General features: G+C 47.8%; 4 protein-coding genes across 12 annotated transcripts in view; all 4 read left to right on the forward strand.

The window, feature by feature from the left end:
- The window catches only part of LOC131101497 (tyrosine-protein kinase STYK1-like), an 11673-nt gene extending 10320 nt beyond the window's left edge, over positions 1-1353 (forward strand). For all 6 annotated transcript variants that reach the window (XM_058046724.1, XM_058046719.1, XM_058046722.1 and 3 more), the window contains 2 exons: positions 68-164; positions 229-1353. In XM_058046724.1, the coding sequence (XP_057902707.1) occupies positions 68-164; positions 229-424 (293 nt within the window). In that variant the 3' untranslated portion in view covers positions 425-1353. The remainder of the gene's footprint in view (positions 1-67; positions 165-228) is intronic.
- An 89-nt stretch (positions 1354-1442) lies between these two features.
- LOC131101500 (uncharacterized) lies at positions 1443-5876 on the forward strand. Of its 3 annotated transcripts, none has more exons than XM_058046728.1 (4): positions 1448-1728; positions 3962-4128; positions 4228-4488; positions 4585-5876. In XM_058046728.1, exons 1-4 carry the CDS (start codon positions 1722-1724, stop codon positions 4756-4758), a joined length of 609 nt encoding a protein of 202 aa, XP_057902711.1. In that variant the 5' UTR covers positions 1448-1721; the 3' UTR covers positions 4759-5876. The 3 variants fall into 3 exon arrangements, with proteins under 3 accessions (XP_057902709.1, XP_057902711.1, XP_057902710.1); XM_058046727.1 differs by having other exon boundaries at positions 1455-1728; positions 4225-4488; XM_058046726.1 differs by having other exon boundaries at positions 1443-1728; positions 3962-4488.
- si:ch211-171h4.3 (serine/threonine-protein kinase SBK2) lies at positions 4989-11495 on the forward strand. The gene is made up of 6 exons (XM_058046725.1): positions 4989-5041; positions 8029-8121; positions 9079-9223; positions 9292-9494; positions 9556-9717; positions 9774-11495. The coding sequence occupies exons 2-6, from the start codon at positions 8116-8118 to the stop codon at positions 10398-10400; spliced, it is 1143 nt and encodes a 380-aa protein (XP_057902708.1). The 5' UTR covers positions 4989-5041; positions 8029-8115; the 3' UTR covers positions 10401-11495.
- Positions 11496-11807: 312 nt separating this feature from the next.
- LOC131101494 (epsin-2-like) lies at positions 11808-16728 on the forward strand. Of its 2 annotated transcripts, none has more exons than XM_058046709.1 (10): positions 11808-11891; positions 12343-12401; positions 12495-12597; positions 12679-12834; positions 12892-13020; positions 13094-13214; positions 13294-13469; positions 13559-15140; positions 15206-15289; positions 15465-16728. In XM_058046709.1, exons 3-10 carry the CDS (start codon positions 12529-12531, stop codon positions 15476-15478), a joined length of 2331 nt encoding a protein of 776 aa, XP_057902692.1. In that variant the 5' UTR covers positions 11808-11891; positions 12343-12401; positions 12495-12528; the 3' UTR covers positions 15479-16728. The 2 variants fall into 2 exon arrangements, with proteins under 2 accessions (XP_057902692.1, XP_057902693.1); XM_058046710.1 differs by lacking the exon at positions 11808-11891 and adding an exon at positions 11921-12100.
- The last annotated feature ends 1437 nt before the right edge of the window (positions 16729-18165 follow it).

Here is an 18165-nt window from a genome sequence, read left to right on the forward strand (position 1 = left end):
ATGCAATCGCATTGAGGCCAACATAAAGCGATTCTGGTTCTGAGGTGAAGTGGCTTTGTGTCTTCAGGTGATCCACCGTTTGCCGAGCTGCTGGCCACAGAGCTCCTGCAGCACCTCCAGAGAGGAAGACACCTCAAACGTCCGTCGGGCTGCTCCAGCTCACTGTAAGTAGCTTCAACACATGCTTACCGCATAGCAAGTCGTAACCATGGCGCTCTCGGCCCGCAGCTTCGCCATCATCACGTCGTGCAGCCAGTGGAGCCCCCAGCGACGTGTCTCCGTGGCGACGCTCATCGAGAAGCTCCAGACGGGCGAGAGGTCAGCCAACGGGAGGACTGTGATCCGAGTGTCAGAGCCCCTGGATACTGGGAAGTACCTACGGGAGGCGGGATATGACGAGGCCTACAACTACGCTGTGCTGTGATTGGCTGACTTTTGTACTTTGTACATAGAATGGACAGACGAGGAAGCCTCACCAGCCTCCTTTAAGAGACTGTATAGAAATTAATATATTTCTTTATAGAAGCAAACGTCTTCAGTATATGGAGGTCAACGGGAGGCTCAGCAGCTTCATGAATGAAAGCGTCACATGTTTTGTTTTCACAGAAAAGAAAAGTTCTATTTTTAGCCTGGCATGCCCCATATCTCCCTCCCTCACCCCCCGTCCACATTCCTCACATTCCCTAAGCCCCCTTGGAAAGCATACTTGCAGGCTGACACATCCGGTCCGTGGGTGGCCGAGGAAGTGATGAAACCACTGTGGAAAGAAGCCCCGCCCCCTCTTTGTGGCCTCAGACGTTTCCTCAGCGGCAGAGACGTTCGCTATCAGCATGTAGCACCTCTTCAGTGGGCGGGGCTTAGTGACCGCATACTTCGTAAGAAGCAGGATACCAGACTACTTCTTGAGAAACGCCAAAGTGTCATTTTTGGCGCTTTGAGTCACGGGATGCGTGGCAGTGACGCATTCCTAATGACAACAGCAGACCTCCACCAAGGCAACTCATTATTAGCTCAGCACGGAACGTTAGCTACTTCATATTTCGCCGTTGCAGTCCGCTTGCATTGGGGCCCAGCTGCGGGAAAGCGTGCTGCCACCTACAGGGCCGGAGCTGATGAATGGCTTTCTGTTCATCAGGACTAGAAATGGAAAGTGTGTCAGGGTCAAGTCCAGCAGAAAGCTGCTGAGCTGGCATCAGACGTGACATCCAGATATTCCACGAGAGCGTCCAGAGACGAAGGAGGAAGTGACATTTCCTTTTTTTTGTCTTTGTGTCCTTCCGTGCGCAGGCTGGCGGGTCAAGAACTTTCCACTTTTTTCATTAGTTGCATCATATGGAAGCAGGCGGCCATGACATCACCCTGCGGGGGGGAAGGGGGGGGGGGGATTAGTCACTGTATTTTCTGCTTCACTCAACTTTACTTTTATTTGGGATTTACTGGATTTAAAAAGTAAGAATGTCCATTTTTTTGTGTGTCAGACAAGTGGGGAGGGGGGGGGGTCAAGGGTGGGTGTGTGTGTGCGTGTGTGTTGTTGGGGGCTGGGCGTAGAGCGTGAATGGCGACGGTGGCTGATGACTCAGGTGATGTGTCATAGTCTAACGCTATAAAGGGGAACTTTCACATGTGTCCACAAACACACACATACTGTACACACAGTTACACACACACACACACACCCACTGGACCACACGTTGGAGCTGGACGCCTTTGTTTACCACAAGATGAGACGTAAGTTTATGACTTTATTGTGATGGATGCTTTGAAGGAGTATGTGATAGGATGAATGAATGGGTAGGGGGGTCTGGGGAGGGGGGGGTGATGTGATGTTAATGCAGACACACACACACACCCATGTTGTGTCTCGCTGTGTAACAATGTTTATAGCAATGTTAGCCGCTTGCTAAGATGTAACCTAACTTTACAAGAGAGAACCCGCTCAGTCAGGGTCAGAGGTCACATGGGTTAGGGGTCGAGCGCCTCGGGTGAGACCCCTGTCGTACTTTATTATTGTCGGGATTCAACAGGTTCTGTGGTGGTGATGGGTTCTTACACGGAGTTCTGCCTCATTCGTGTCCATAGTGCCGAGCCGGCCAAAGAGTCACATGACACAGTGGGCGGGGCTGAGAGAAGGTAGACATACAGACTTCACGTGTGGGTGTGTGCTGTCAGAGGATGGCCATGATTCACACTTTCTACCTTTTCGTCCGGGCGCCTGTCAGCCACACTCCCTTTGACATGATACTGTACGTGTGTGTGTGTGTGGCTAACAGACAGTGATGTCATCACGTCACATCATCAGTAATGCACTACGAGCACGCCCATGAATACATTAGTAGGTCACCGTGTGTAACCCTTTCCAAGTCTAGACAGGAGAGCTTTGTGATGTCATCCAAGGTTGCAATGATCCCTGCAAAAAAAAAAAGTGTTGGAACTGATCCCGGATGTTCTCTTTGCTGTGGCGTGTCTCCTGTGTTCCAACACAAAGTAGTAGTGCTAGTAGCACTAGTAGTGCTAGTAGTGTGTTAGAAGTCAGCTTCTTGTTCTTGTTGCGGTGATGTCACCCGGCATCCTTTTCAGGCTGCTGCAGTGTCCGTCCTCCGACACGTGCTGCCATTGGACAGCAACGAGGCGGGGGCCACACGAGACTGTCAATCACTTTGCCGGCGTCAGGAAGTGTTCAGCACAGAACCTCTAAGAATATTCAAACCTTCTTGCTGTACACGTCTGGACATGTCCCTGACAGCTTGGCAGGGTACTGTTAGGGTCGAGTTACAGTATGTCCGAGTGACATTTCTGTGCGTTCTAAAGATATTTTAAAAAACGCTAAAAAGAGGCAGCTAAGAATGCATGTAATAGGACGCACCTATTCCGCTAATAAAACCTTCTAAAAAAGTGCCATTGTTTACATAATGTAACCTGCATATTAACCAAGCTACAGCTAATTTTACATTATTTTACTACTTTTACATTATTTAACTTTTACATAATTTAACATTATGCCCAAGTAGTAGATTACTGGCGTAATGACACCTCGTCACACCGACACTCGCCACTAGCGAAAAGGTATCGCTACATAGTGGAGTCTTTGTTTTTACCGCTAGGTATAGCATTCCTTCCTGTGTGAAATCAATACACACAAGTTCCGCTAATGCTTAAAATGACCAAAATTCTGCATGAATGTTTCATGGATAGAAAACCACAAACCTCTGTCTAGGTGGAATAGGTGTGTCCCATTACGTACATGAATTATCTGCCTCATTGCCGCAGTTTTTCTATGATTAGAACAGTGAAAAGGGAAGGATGTGTGTTCATGTCTCGTATAAGGATTGCAGATGATGGGTAAAAAGCTGCAGTTTCATGTCCTGGTTAGTCCACTTTAAGTGTTGATTAAGTTCTCATTAAGCCGGACTCGGCTCCCAGACAAGGGACATCGCTGAAAGCCGAGCCACATGTTGGAACTTGATGACCACTTCCTGTCTGAGGCGTCACTCGTGTGTCCTCATCAGGTAAAAATCCAGCTGCAGAAATGTGGAAAATCCAAAGTCTGTGGACTGCTGACTCAGCAAAGAGCAGTGCTGTCCGTGTGTGTGTGTGTGTGTGTGTGTGTGTGCTGACACACTGACCTGCTAAAGGCATCAGTGAGTGTGTTTGTGAGGCATTGTTATTATGGGATGTAACACTGCAGCTCTTCATGTGGTGCTCATCTGTGCTGAGTCGTCATCTTTTTGAAAGCCGTTTCACATTACCGATGAATAGTCAGCACATCATCATCATCATCATCACATAGTGGATCTTAAGACTTCCAAATGACATCACGTGTTACAAACAGCTTGTCACTCAGCCCCGCCCTTTGATGACTTTGATGAACGGCGCCAAAGAGACCTTTTATGTCTTTTCATGTTAAGCACAAACATCTGCTGAGATGCTGCAACTTCACTTTTCCTCTTCCCCCCCTCCTCAGTGACCTGTGACTCCGCCTCTCGTCTTCTGCCCCTGCTGCTATTGGTGGAGCTGCTGCGACCTTCCTGGTGCCGCCCCGCCCACAACGTCGCCTTGTGCAACGTGCTCCGTTCCGCCGTTCCTCGTGTGGACCTGCTGCTCAAGTCCTCTGGTCACCTCCACGACCTGGTGAGCCTGGTGACCTCTTCATGGCCGCCTTGGCGCGTGTCCGTCGGAGACACATCACAGCTCATCCTTTGTCGTCTCCGTCTGTCTCGCTCTCAGCAGCCCGGCGATGCTCTTCTGGTGGACTTGCTGGAGGACACACTTGAAGGTCTTCCCGTCATTCACAGCACCGCCGCTCACCTGCACTCGCTGAGGGTCAACGAGTCTCTCTCCCAGCTCTACGTGCACACGCAGACCTTCAGAGTGCACGTGGACTGGTTGAAAGCGGTGAAGGAAAACTTCAGTTTGCCCGCCGAGGCTGCAGAGGGCGTCGGCGCGCATCTGCTGCAGCTGTCCAACCTCATCAGGATGTCTCTGCACCGGGTGAGGAACCTATAATGACGTTCCAACCTGTGTCATCAGTTTGCCCCGCCCCCTTCATGCTTTTCCAGCTAATTAGCTCTTCCGTGGTGTCCTCAGGTGAACGAGCCCGTCCCTCAGCCACCGCGTCCCTCGTCGCTCCCTGTCATCTCCACAACGTTTGAGGCGCTCCGGTACTCGGTGGAGATGTCTCAGCGCTTGAAGGTCTTCTGTAACTGGAGCAAACGAGTCGTCCACCACGTCCAGAGAGCATCCCGCTGCCCTCGAAGATGAGCTGGGCGACAGATCCAGCCCGGGACGGAAGCTTCTCCCTGGAAAACCACTGCTTCCATGTTGGACCTCAAGTGTCCTTTTCTTTTTGGACACAGCTGGCTTAGCCATAGTTCATTTCAGCACGCATGCGCCGTCTTCTTCAGCCTTACACTTTAGTATTCGTCACTTCACACTCAATGTCAACATGTCCGAGCCAAGAAAGTGTACTTGAACTCACCACGCGCGAGGCAGCAGGTGACGCGAATCACAGGAAACGAGGGCTGTGTTCCACAATTCCACTCGAGTAAGTAGTCTGCGTGCAATGGTATTTTGTTCCCGTGGGCGCCAAATTGGCCTAAATTGATTATTTTCGTTCTGTACCGAGTTCTTTTTAATCGTCAATTGGCACTGCTCAAGTTAGTCCTTCCTCTTTCGCTGCGAAGCCAAGATTGCGACCATTTGGTGAGCAATCAGTGCCACATCCGGGTACTTGTGGCGCTACTAATGGGAAATCTGGTTCCTTTTGAGTCACCCACCGATTCAAATTGGTTAATTATTTTGGTTCAGTACCGAGTTCTTTTTAATCGTGAATTGGCACCGCGCAAGTTAGTCCTTCCTGTTTCCCTGCGAAGCCAAGATGGCGACCATTTGGTTAGCAATCAGTGCCACACCTGGGTACTGGTGGCGCTACTAATGGGAATTCCGGTTCCTTTTGAGTTACAGAGAAGTTCCAACCCTTCCTCGACTTGTCCCTCATTGGGAATCCCGAGTTTTGAACGAATCGTTAATGACTTACACATCTCTAGGTGGCGCACTACGCACTCATTAAAAGTGGAAGTGCTCGATTTGGAACACAATACTGGAAAATGAGAGGAACCTCCTGGTTTTACACTGTAGTCCGTCATCCGGGACAACAAACAGAATGTATGTTTTATTAAGAAACGTGTGTTACATTTGCATACAGTAGCCATGTCAAGTTGTTTACATTGACGGTGCCTGGAACAATTCTAATATTTTTATACTGATGGTTATTTATGATGGCGCCGAGATGCAGGCATCTCACGTCTGATATTTAATAATTTTATACTATGTATTATTTATGCTTTTCCATCAATTTATTAATAAACTTGTAAGATGTTTGTTGTTTGTTTTGCGTCAAGAATGAAGAATTACCCCCAACCCGAACGCACACTGATGACGTCACACGAAATAATATAGGACCATACCACACACCCTTTCATTTACAAGAAAATGTGACAACTGTTCATAGGGTTGCTTGTAGTAACAAGACGCGGTCGGCAGGTGGCAGCAGCATTTCACACAGCCTTGTGATGCGAATGCTGCCCCCTATTGACCGGTGGTGTCACAACACAAGCTCGTCCAACACACGTTTATGATTGGACACGCATGTGTTGTCACAACCCCCCCCCATTAAAATCACCGAGCATTAACATTTTTGTCTTTATTTAGTCCAAATATTTTGAAGACGCAATCACGCCGTTGACAGGATCCTAAAAGCAGCGCTGAAATGCAAGCGTGCATTAAGAGCTCAAGTGTCCACTCCGCTCATATCGGCTTGCATGATGTCAGCGTGTTGGCCTCCGGCCGCCAAACCGAGCGTGTTACGCCCTCACATTTGCGTTCCCCGAAACACCCCCGCCAGCCTCCTGGGAGACTTGGAGTGAAGTTGGCGCTTTCACAGCAGCTGACTCAGGTTAAAAGACCAAAAGAAGAGCAATGACAGAAGGACACGGGATACTTTGTTGACTGGGGAGGCCTCGCTTGTTTCATATACGACTACCGTTGCAACACAAGGAGAACTGATGCACATTCATACAACATCAGGAGTTCAGTTTGACCTCCGGACACCTAGAAGTGCATTTTTGTCCCGTGCACAAGCACGACAACGGCCGTGCTGAGGGAAGGACGTCTTGGCTGTGATGGGTTTTGGGACTAAAAGCAACACATTACCCATGTCCTCTACTAGTTTTTCCTATAAAATGATGAAGATCAATGTGTGGAACCAAGAATTGAAACAAAAACATTATTTATAATAATTATTATATTTTATTATGTAATATTATAATTTTTATAATTATATATAATTATATTATGTAATAATTATCTAATAATATAAAACCTGTATAAAAGTAATCCAAATTTACTGTGGCATGTTGTTTTCACCCAAATGATATATTATTATTACAAAAAAGTGATAATAGAAATTCTGATGATAATAATAAACACTTTTCTTGGTTTGGGAAGGTGTATTATAGGGTAAAATAAATAACAATATTAATATGAACTAGTATTATATATTATTAGTACAATTATTCTTATTATAAATGTTTTTGTGTCAATTCTTGGTTCCACACATTCATCTTCATCATTACTTTAATACAGGTATTTATATTATTATAATATAATTATATTATATTATGTAATAATTATAATTTATATAATTATATATATAATTATATTATATTATGCAATAATTATATAATAATATAAATATATATAATATAAATTATATTATGTAATAATTATAATTTATATAATTATATATAATTATTTTTTTATTATATTATGCAATTATATATATATAATTATATAATATAATTATAATTATATAATAATTTAAATATAATATATGTAATATAAATTATATTATGTAATAATTATAATTATATAATATCAATACCAGTATAAAAGTAATCCAAATTTACTGTGGCATGTTGTTTTCACCCAATACGACGACTACAACTCCTAAACATAAAAAGGTCAGAAGGTTAAAGAAAGCATTTGACTCATTTTTATCCTAATCGTTATATCTTGTAGTACCGCATTCCTCCTCTGGAGGCGACAACGAGTCAGAACGTTACCCATTGTACCTTTTAAAGGACTTGCCAAAGTCTGATACACATAAAATGAATACTCTTGACATTTGTACTCACACCAAACACACACACACACACACACACACGTTGAATGAGCTATTTGCCATAAAATGTCCTAGTTTACTTAAAGCAGACAAGGTGATGGCATACACAGATTTACATCCTCTCTCTCTCTCTCTCTCTCTCACACACACACACACACACACACACACACACAGTTAGGAGGGGGTTAGAGTGAGCGTGTGCAGATGAGGAGAGATCATGTGGGCTAAAGTTTCAGCCTCCATCCTGACGCTCACACACATTTTGCTCGGTGGCTGCAAAGAAGCTGGACCGCCTCACCTCGTGCTTCTGATGTTTTGTGCTTCTGATGTTTTGTGCTTCTGGTGTGCAGCACGTGAGAACGTCTGGGCAGGTGAACCTGCACAAAAGAAGGAACGCCTTTGGGAAGTTTCTGACTAAAGAACGTCTACAAAGTGAAATGACGGTAAGATTAAACGAAGACGATTCCGTCATCGCCAACGGAAAATATTAGCACTGATGTATCCAACAATGTATAAGTAAAAGTAAATAAATACTCAACAATATGCAACAACGATAGTACTAAAATACACATCATGTTGCGTATACATCCTAGCGACGATTTGAGCCCTTTAAAAATGTGACGTGTTGATGACACGCACTAAATACGGTGGACATTCTGATCATTCTTCCTTCCTCGTAAACGTCGGCGGCTTGGAAGGCCCGCTTTCACGCTCCGCAAATACCGTCTGGACATTTAGGATTGTCTCTGAATGTTTGTTACATCATCTTCCATAAGAAGCTCTCATCGTAAACGCTCTTCAAGAGGGACACATTTTTAAACAATGTTTCTCGGGGCGAGAGCCAGCCACACACACACACACAGACACACACACACACACACACACACACTTATGTAACCTGAGTGTCCCACGGAGAGAAAGTTAAAGATGAAGACACATGTTGCTGTCGGCACGGCCTCTAAAGACACTTGTTTATTGACACTGTGGGTCATTGCATGGTTTATTGCACAGTTTATTGCACGGTTATTGTATGGGATTTATGGATTATGGAGTCTAAAAATGTTCACTAAATTAGAGTTCAAGCTAAAAGTCCGAGGTGTCAACATGTCATCAACGTCCTTTCACACTGCACACTTTGTCTTTTGAGTGCATAAGTGTGCTGACGGAGTGCACTTACAGTACCACTCAAAACACTCAAAAGTGGTGAGTGGACACTCGGCACCCTCAATAGTTGCCATTTTGGCAAACCTGCTGACTCCGGGGCCCTCCGATGATTTTTGTATCAGGGTTGCTTGGTCTCTCCAATGTAGCGGCCATTGCACGCGACTGCTGGGATGACCTTTGACCTTTGTGACTACCAAACAACAAGAGTACACCCTTTGATCTGGACTTCTGTGCAGGCCGCCACCAGGCTCCTGGAGGACATGTGTCACCTGACCGTCCAGTCTCTGAACAGACTGGAGACGTCGGAGCACTTCCAGATTGTCAAGCTGTTGGGTCAAGGGTCGTACGGGGAGGTCATGTTGGCCGTACACAAGAAGAGCGGTGAGAGAGTGTTTTTTTTTCCCCCTCGTCGTCGTAGCAACATACCCAAGTCCGCGCGTCTCCCGCAGGTACTCCCATGGCTCTGAAGTTCTTCCCACGTGAGTCCACGTCTCTGCCGTCCTTCCTGAGGGAGTACAACCTGTCTTTGTCCTTCTGCACGCACCCGTCCCTGACCCGCGCCGTGGGCATCGCCTACTTCACGTCCTCGCACTACGTCTTCGCCCAGCAGGCCAGCCTCTTTGGCGATCTCTATGACCTCATCGTGCCCGAGGTAGGAACACCACCGCTTGCCATTTTCCTGTCTATCCTAAAGAGTCTTGTGTCCTCTCCAGGTGGGGCTGGAGGAGGACTGCTGCCAGCGGGTGGTGTCCCAGCTGTGCGGCGCCCTGTCCCACCTGCACTCGCTGGGTTTTGTCCACAGAGACGTCAAACCGGAGAACGTCTTCCTGTGTGACGCCGCCTGCCGCTGGGTCAAGCTGGGCGACTTCGGGATGGTGCGTTCAATGATTGGCATGAAGTAGTTCATCCGCCTCATCGATGTTCTCTGCAGGTGAAAGCCCAAGGCAGCAAGGTCCCCGAGGTGTGGTACCGATCCCCGTACTGCACCCCCGAAGCCGAGGTAGCCCGAGGCAACGAGGACAGCAGCGGCGACGGAAAGCCAGGCAGGAACGACGAGGTGAAGACAGATGAGAAGAACCGACGCGCACGGGTTTGGACCTCCGTGGAGCCCAGCACGGACAGCTGGGCCTTGGGCATCCTGACCTACGCCATGCTGAGCGGCACGCACCCTTGGGCTCAGACCGCCAATGATTGCCGCTCCTACCTCAAATACATCCACTGGTTCAACGCCACCAAGACCCCGGAAAATGACCTGGATGTGTGGGCGGAGCCCCCGCACCATGGTGCGGCCGCCGATTCACCGGACGTGGATGTGAAAGAGCGCCCCCCTGTGGCGCCCCAGTTTGCTTGCTTCACCCCGCTGGCGTGCGCTTTCTTCCACTTGCTGCTTGACCCCAGCCCGAAGGCTCGCGGGAGACCCGAGGACGTGCTGGGGTACCTGGGAGGGGCGTGGCTACTGGAGGAGGAGCGCGCTCGGCTGGACGAGGAGAGGAGGAAGAGCAGAAGTAAAGGAGCCATGAAGAACGTGAAGGAGACGGAGGGGAGAGGACAGAGATGAAGGCGCCGGTCACATGCTAACAGCGCTAATGCTAACTAACTCATAGCAAAGCTTGGCATTGAGCGCAGCAGCATTGAAAGAAATGAAGAAGGAAGATGGCCTGCAGGCTGATGGTCCACGTTGCTGCCTAGAAAAGTACGGCCAGGAGGTGCACGGCCTCCTCGGTGGAGGTTCTCAGGTTCTGCAGACTTCTGCTGCTGGAAGGCCGTCACGTCCTTGCCTCTCCTTGCCTATATTTGGATATTTGGGGGCGGCTGGCAACTTTTAGCGGTCAGCTTGTTGAGCTGTAAACACGTCGGACTTCCCTGACCTCTTCACTCGGCAGCTAGCATCAGTAGCACTTTAGCACTGGCACTTAGAATAGGAACCACTTTTTGTTTAGTGTTTTTTTTTATGTTCTTGATACACAAACCACATTTAAGTACAGTTAAACAACACACACACACACACACACATAAAGAGAGGGGCCCATTTGGATGGCCTCCCCAGATGTTGACAAAAATAGACTCACGGTCGTAAACTTGACACGACATCTTTCAGCACAAGCTCACTGGTTTGATCCCTCCGTGTGTAGTGGCCCGCCCGACCAAATTCGGGTATGGGCCACATCTAAGCCGCAAGGGCCCCAGCTTGACCTTCATTTAAGTCCCAATGTCATCATGACAACCGCCCTAACCAGAGCTCTTATTTTTTAGGGAGTTCTCCCAGGAAGTGCTGTTGTTTCTTGGCGATTCTGACTAAAATGTGCCAATAAAAGTGACATTACTCGCTATCGTGCACTCTAACAAGAGTCTTTAACACATTCCGCTCTTCCGGTGAAGACTTTCCAGAAGATGTCTCGAGCCTTTCTATCAGCTTGCTGTGAACATCAGCTCCCCGCCGCGCTGGAAGTGGAACCACTTGGTCATGAATTAGCAGGCTGCTTAATGGCTGACAGTTTAAAATCTCAGTCGGAAAGCTGATCCCATTCCCTGGCCGGGCTGTTAGTTGCTCCCCGACATGTTGCACGGAGGACATGCTGGGAGTCATAGCAAACATGAGCGAACTTCCTGTCATGACACAAGTCGGCGGACACGTGCACCTTAATGCTAGCATGTAAACAATACACAAACTTATACTGGTCATTTTCAGCATGCTACTTGGGTAGCAATAGGTTGCTATTAGCATGATTGTACTTCCTAAAATGTAGCTTAAATCGTGACTATAAAAGAGCAAACAAACTTTTCATCGGGTCTTTACATTTGCCCACTCGGCCGCCATCTTGGCTCTGTTGTTGACTCATTAAGTCAACTCATTAGTAATTTAATTATACATATGCGTTTGTGCTTGAACGAAAACGAAGCATTACAAATTATTTGTGTGTGTATAAATATTTATATACGTCGTATATATATGTCGTAAATATTGTTGTGGGGGCGTGGCCTCAGTGAGACCGGAAACGGAAGCCGCAGTGTCGCGTCGTCTCCTCGAAGATCGCTGCCTGTTTCCAGGGTTAGTGCGTTCATTTTGCTCTTACTGTGCACGTTTCCGTCACATTCTATCAACGGTAGACGAGCAGGACGGGTAGACTCTTACTAGATTCCGTTTAATGAACTCTAGCTGTCGTCTTGTGGCCTTAATGAAGCATCTTAAGACGATTGGAGCCGCTTGACAACAGCGCTCCTGCGCCGCCATCTTGGCTCCACCAGCTGCTCTCCGAGGTGCTGAAAGAGGCGACAAACACGCTACTTTCATTCTTCCCGAGGCTTTAAATTGCGTATTTCTGTCTTGATCGCAAATGTTCACTTTTAGTCTGTGTAGACTTACACGGCTACCGTGTAGCTTAGCCCGGAGGCTCGCCTAAGCTAGCTGACTCAGACGATTAGAAGCTAACGCGAAATATTTCCCATCCAGAGTAACGGAGGTGCTACTGTTTGTGTTGACTCTTCTTTGCCTCCTTCAGGAGGAGGACGGAGCAGCAATGAGCCACTAGCTGCTCTCAAGCTAGCTTCATCGATATAGGTAAGTGTTGATGGTGTAACGACACCACACAACTACATACTGTACATATAGTAGTAACACTGTACTGTATGTGCCCCCCCACCGCTTACACAGATTGTGGACTCCTGGTCCTCCATCACAAGACATCATGACGTCCTCCATGCTCCGCAGACAGCTGAAGAACCTGGTCCAGAACTACTCTGAGGCCGAGGTCAAGGTGGGGGCCCCCCATGTCTGGATTATTCCTCAAGCTGAATGTGTTATCGTCGACTAAGTGTTCCATTGTACTCTGCTGCAGGTTCGGGAAGCCACCTCCAACGACCCCTGGGGTCCCTCCAGCTCGCAGATGGCCGACATCTCCGACTTGACCTACAACGTGGTGGCTTGCAATGAGATCATGACCATGCTGTGGAAACGACTGAAGGACGACAAGAACTGGAGGCACATCCACAAGGTACAGATGGAACAATTTGTTGCGACGCGCATGGTCTACATATTTGCTCCACTGCAGTCGCTGACCCTGCTGGAGTACCTGCTGAAGACCGGAGATGACCGCGTGCTCCTAAAAATGAAGGACAACATCTACATTGTCAAAGCCCTCACAGAGTATCGCTTTGTAGAGAAAGATGGCAAAGATCAGGTGAATGCATCTTCCTGTTTGCTCGCCATGTCATGGAGATGGTTTCCATGAGACGTGTTTTTTTGTGTGTCAGGGTTCCAATGTGAGAGAGAAGGCCAAGGTGGTTCTTGTTCTCATGGAGGACGATGAGAAACTAAAAGAGGAACGAGACTTTGCTGTCAAGACCAGAGAGAAGACATCCAAAGGTGCTGCAGGTGAGACTTTAGTTGAAAAATAACACGATTACATCATTTTGGCTCGACTAGTCCTGTCTGACTAACATTGATGTCACAGCCTCATCAACGGACAGCGTCAAGGATCCCAACTACAAGCCGTGTTACGTTCCCGGATCCACGGGGCTTCCATCCTTGGACAACATTCCCTCAGTGGCAGATCTGACGGCTTCCTTTGCCGCCCGCAAGGAGGAACGCATCAAGCAGGAAGAGCAAAAGAAGGAGACGGAGAGGAGGGTGAGCTGTGGTGGAATCCTCGTGGCAGCAAAAGTCCTCAAGAGGAACACGAGATGAAGTAAACATTTATTGTTTCTTTTCTTCTCCAGGCCAACATGTCTGAAGATGAGCTCAAGTGGGAGGATGCAGGAAAAGGAGAGAGCGATGTCCAAGATGCCTGGGGGGGAGGCAAAAAGGAGGAGGAGGTCAAAGCAGGCCCCTGGGGGGTTCCGGAGGAGGCCACCGATGCTTGGGGCGCACCTTCCAGACCCGACGCCTCAGAAACGGGTCCTGCTGAAACTAACCAGAATTCTTTTGACTCTTCATCAAAGAACGGAGAGCCTCCGAAGGACAAGCCAGACCCGTTTAACGCCTCCCCCGATGGGCAGGATCCGTTTCTGGCCCGAAACGGTTCCACACCAAATGAGGCGTCACCCAACGATGAACAAGATCCGTTTGCTGCTCCTGAAAATCAAACACATCCATTCAGTTCATCAAAAAGTGACCCGTTTAAAACCCAAAAGGACGACCCGTTCAACACCCCGAAAGACGACCCGTTCACCACCCCGAAAGACGACCCGTTCACCACCCCGAAAGACGACCCGTTCAACACCCCGAAAGATGACCCGTTCAACACCCCGAAAGATGACCCGTTCAACACCCCAAAAGACGACGCATTCAACACCCCAAAAGATGACCCGTTCAACACCCCGAAAGACGACCCGTTCAACACCCCGAAAGACGACGCATTCAACACCCCAAAAGATGACCCGTTCAACACCCCGAAAGATGACCCGTTCAACACCCCGAAAGATGACCCGTTCAACACCCCGAAAGATGACCCATTCACCACCTCGAAAGATGACCCGTTCAACACTCCGAAAGACGACGCGTTCAACACCCCGAAAGACGATTCATTTAACACTCCCAAAGACGACCCCTTCAAAGCCCCCAAAGACGACTCTTTCAGCGCCCCTAAAGATGACCCTTTCAATGCCCCAAAAGACGATCCCTTCAACACTCCTAAAGATGACCCATTCAATGCCCCTAAAGACGATCCCTTCAATGCCCCAAAAGATGGTGATGGATTTAGCACCCCTAAAGACGACCCCTTTAGTACCCCTAAAGATGACCCATTCAACACCCCCAAAGATGACCAATTTAGTACCCCTAAAGATGACCCATTTAACGCCCAAAAAGACAACTCCCCCAAAGACGACCCATTTGGCGCCCCTAAAGATGACCCGTTTAGCGCCTCACATAATGACAACACGTCTGACGCCCAGAAAAACGATCAGTTTAGTGCCCAGAAAGATCCATTTGTCTCCCCAGAAGAAGACCCCTTTGGTGCCCCTCAAGTAACAACTTCCTGTGAAGTGGGCCCCCCGAAAGTGGACACTTTGTCAGCACCTTGTACAAATGCAGAAGAAACGCCCCCCTCCAAGGAAGAGCCCTTTTCTGCCCCCTCCAAAGAGGACCCCTTTGCAGTCCACTCTGACGCATCACCAGACCCTTTCAGTGGCCCCCCGCTGAGCTCGTCTCAAAGCGGGGGGGACGCGTGGGGTGCTCCATCGAGTTCTGCACCCCCTTCTTCCTCGGATCCTTGGGGGGCCGGACCCAGTGCTTCTACACCTGTTGATGATGGCGATCCATTCGGGGACGGCTCCAAGGCCGACCCATGGGGGGCTACAGGTAAGGAAGTGTTGGAGAACGGTCTCCAGTTGTTTCTGGTCTAACATGTCCTCCTCCTTGTGAAGGTTCAGATGATGCCTGGGGGGCACCTTTGCCCCCGAAAAGCGACCCATTTGGAGACGGCACCTTTAAGGCCAAAGGAGGCACAGGTACCCGTGGTGACCTTTGTCTTGTCTACTCTGTCCTTCAATGTTCACTCCGAGAATATTCTCTTCCTGTCTGCTTGCTTCTGCTTTCTCAGTAACTAACTAGCTAACTAACTAACTAGTTAACTAACTAACCAACTAACTAATCAGCTGCTTTACTCTCTCTTCCTCCCTAAAGAAAACACCTTCTAGGGAGCTGTGTCGCAGCACCACAGGAGGTGTCCACAAAGACTGCTTGGTGGGGGGCGTGGTTGCTTTACATGGACCGCCTGCTTTGTTGTCCCCCCCCCCAGCATGACACACCCCCACCTCTCAATTTTAGGAAGGGTTCATGAGTGATGGTCTCCGTGGTTACAGTCATGAGACAGGCAGAGAGGGGCGGAGACAGTTTGGACTCATGAATATTAATCAGTGGCGTGTATGATGGCGTTTATTGTGTTTGTAGCCGTGTGTAGATGTTACGTGTGTGTAGATGTTAGCATTAGCATTGTCTTGGCTCCTCTCTGCCGTGTCTAAAGCTGATGGCTTGACTGTGTTTACATTTCGTCCCCCGCCCCCTGGCCCTGTAACTGACTTGGTGTGTGTGTGTGTGTGTGTGTGTTGGTGTAAATAGTGCTGATCACAGAGGAACCTTACAATCACAATTAACTACTATTGGTTTGTAGCTTGAATATTGGTTGATGCCACAATGCAGCAAAGGTCAAAGTTTAGGTCAGTTTTTGTTTGTTGTTGTGAGTGTTCAAGTGGTGATGATGACGAGGCATCGGCTTCATTACCGGTCAACTCAGTAACCAACAGTGTCTTTAACCTCAACATGCTAACATGCTAACACGCTCCTCCAGACGATTACCCAACCGATCATCTTTGATCGCTTCACCCAACTAATCATACGTTCATTTAAATGCACAATAATAAGAAAAACTGTCTAAAAAAAGTCCACTGATGTATTATTTCCTACCGATAACATAAAATATGTGCACTACAACAACGGAGGAATAAAAGGATGCAATAAGAGACATGTTGGCTGCACGTGAGGTTGAAATTGAATGACGTCCTGGCCTTTGCTTACATTCACCACAAGAGGGCGACAAATACTCCCAAGACTACAGCAAGACATCAGTGACAATGCGTGATGACGTAACGGAATTGTTTGCATTCCCTGCTTTATTTTTGTATTTGGATGACAGAGTCATTAAAATAGAGCGTGTGCGCGTGAGACGTGCTTGCATGTACATGATTATAGTATTTGTGTTCCTGATGTAAATAGTGAGATACTGTATATTACTGTATATTATCAGGTGAATATTTATTGATGCGGCAAAGTTCAGGTTTTTGTGGCTGTGAAAGACCCGATGATGATGATGATAAATGATTAGTCAGCTTCTACTATAATAATACTATTGCAGTATTTACATCCGACAGTCATCACTTTATTGTTCAAATAAAGAAGTATAACAAATTTTGCAGTGAAATCTGTGCCAGGGGTGGGTGTCAAAGCGCGGCTTGGGGGGCTTTTTTTTAATTTTATACCTGGAAACATATGCATTGGTCCAAAGAGACAAGATATCATCCTGCGACGTTCCTAAAGCCTCCAGATGTCAGTCAAACGTGTCAAAGCCGCCAGCCTGTCCTCTACAGCCTGATTGAAGATGCGATGACCCATTCAATGCCCCTAAAGACAATCCCTTCAATGCCTCGAAAGATGGCGATGGGTTTAGTACCCCTAAAGATGACCGATTTAGTACCCCTAAAGATGACGCCTTTAGTACCCCTAAAGATGGCCGATTTAGTACCCCTAAAGACGACGTCTTTAGTACCCCTAAAGACAATCCCTTCAATGCCTCGAAAGATGGCGATGGGTTTAGTACCCTAAAGATGACCGATTTAGTACCCCTAAAGATGACCCATTCAATGCCCCTAAAGACAATCCCTTCAATGCCCCGAAAGATGGCGATGGGTTTAGTACCCCTAAAGACGACGCCTTTAGTACCCCTAAAGATGATCCATTCAATGCCCCTAAAGACAATCCCTTCAATGCCTCGAAAGATGGCGATGGGTTTAGTACCCCTAAAGATGGCGATGGGTTTAGTACCTCTAAAGATGACCGATTTAGTACCCCTAAAGATGACGCCTTTAGTACCCCTAAAGATGGCCGATTTAGTACCCCTAAAGACGACGTCTTTAGTACCCCTAAAGACAATCCCTTCAATGCCTCGAAAGATGGCGATGGGTTTAGTACCCGAAAGATGACCGATTTAGTACCCCTAAAGATGACCCATTCAATGCCCCTAAAGACAATCCCTTCAATGCCCCGAAAGATGGCGATGGGTTTAGTACCCCTAAAGACGACGCCTTTAGTACCCCTAAAGATGACCGATTTAGTACCCCTAAAGACGATGCCATTAGTACCCCTAAAAACAATCCCTTCAATGCCTCGAAAGATGGCGATGGGTTTAGTACCCCTAAAGATGACCCGTTTAACGCCCAGAAAGACAATCCCTTCAATACCTCGAAAGATGGCGATGAGTTTAGTACCCCAAAGATGACCCATTCAACGCCCCTAAAGACAATCCCTTCAATGCCTCGAAAGATGGCGATGGGTTTACTACCCCTAAAGACGACGCCTTTAGTACCCCTAAAGATGACCGATTTTAGTACCCCTAAAGATGATCCATTCAACACCTAACACCCAGAAAAACGATCCGTTTAGTGCCCAGAAAGATCCATTTGTCTCCCCAGAAGAAGACCCCTTTGGTGCCCCTCAAGTAACAACTTCCTGTGAAGAGGGCCCCCCAAAAGAGGACACTTTATCAGCACCTTGTACAAATGCAGAAGAAGGGAACTTATTCCCTTATTAAATGGGCTAGCCCCCCCCCCCA

The sequence above is a fragment of the Doryrhamphus excisus genome, chromosome 14 (genome assembly GCF_030265055.1).
Source record: "Doryrhamphus excisus isolate RoL2022-K1 chromosome 14, RoL_Dexc_1.0, whole genome shotgun sequence".
Lineage (NCBI taxonomy): Eukaryota > Metazoa > Chordata > Actinopteri > Syngnathiformes > Syngnathidae > Doryrhamphus > Doryrhamphus excisus.

Excerpts from the sequence above, each read along its gene's own strand:
- LOC131101500 (XM_058046726.1), top strand. Across the intron at positions 4,489-4,584 it reads TCAGGATGTCTCTGCACCGG|GTGAACGAGCCCGTCCCTCA; the intron begins GTGAGGAACCTA and ends TGGTGTCCTCAG.
- si:ch211-171h4.3 (XM_058046725.1), top strand. Across the intron at positions 9,224-9,291 it reads GGCCGTACACAAGAAGAGCG|GTACTCCCATGGCTCTGAAG; the intron begins GTGAGAGAGTGT and ends CGTCTCCCGCAG. Across the intron at positions 9,718-9,773 it reads AGCTGGGCGACTTCGGGATG|GTGAAAGCCCAAGGCAGCAA; the intron begins GTGCGTTCAATG and ends TGTTCTCTGCAG.
- LOC131101494 (XM_058046709.1), top strand. The coding sequence starts at position 12,529 with ATGACGTCCTCCATGCTCCGCAGACAGCTGAAGAACCTGGTCCAGAAC. Across the intron at positions 12,598-12,678 it reads ACTCTGAGGCCGAGGTCAAG|GTTCGGGAAGCCACCTCCAA; the intron begins GTGGGGGCCCCC and ends ACTCTGCTGCAG. Across the intron at positions 12,835-12,891 it reads ACTGGAGGCACATCCACAAG|TCGCTGACCCTGCTGGAGTA; the intron begins GTACAGATGGAA and ends GCTCCACTGCAG.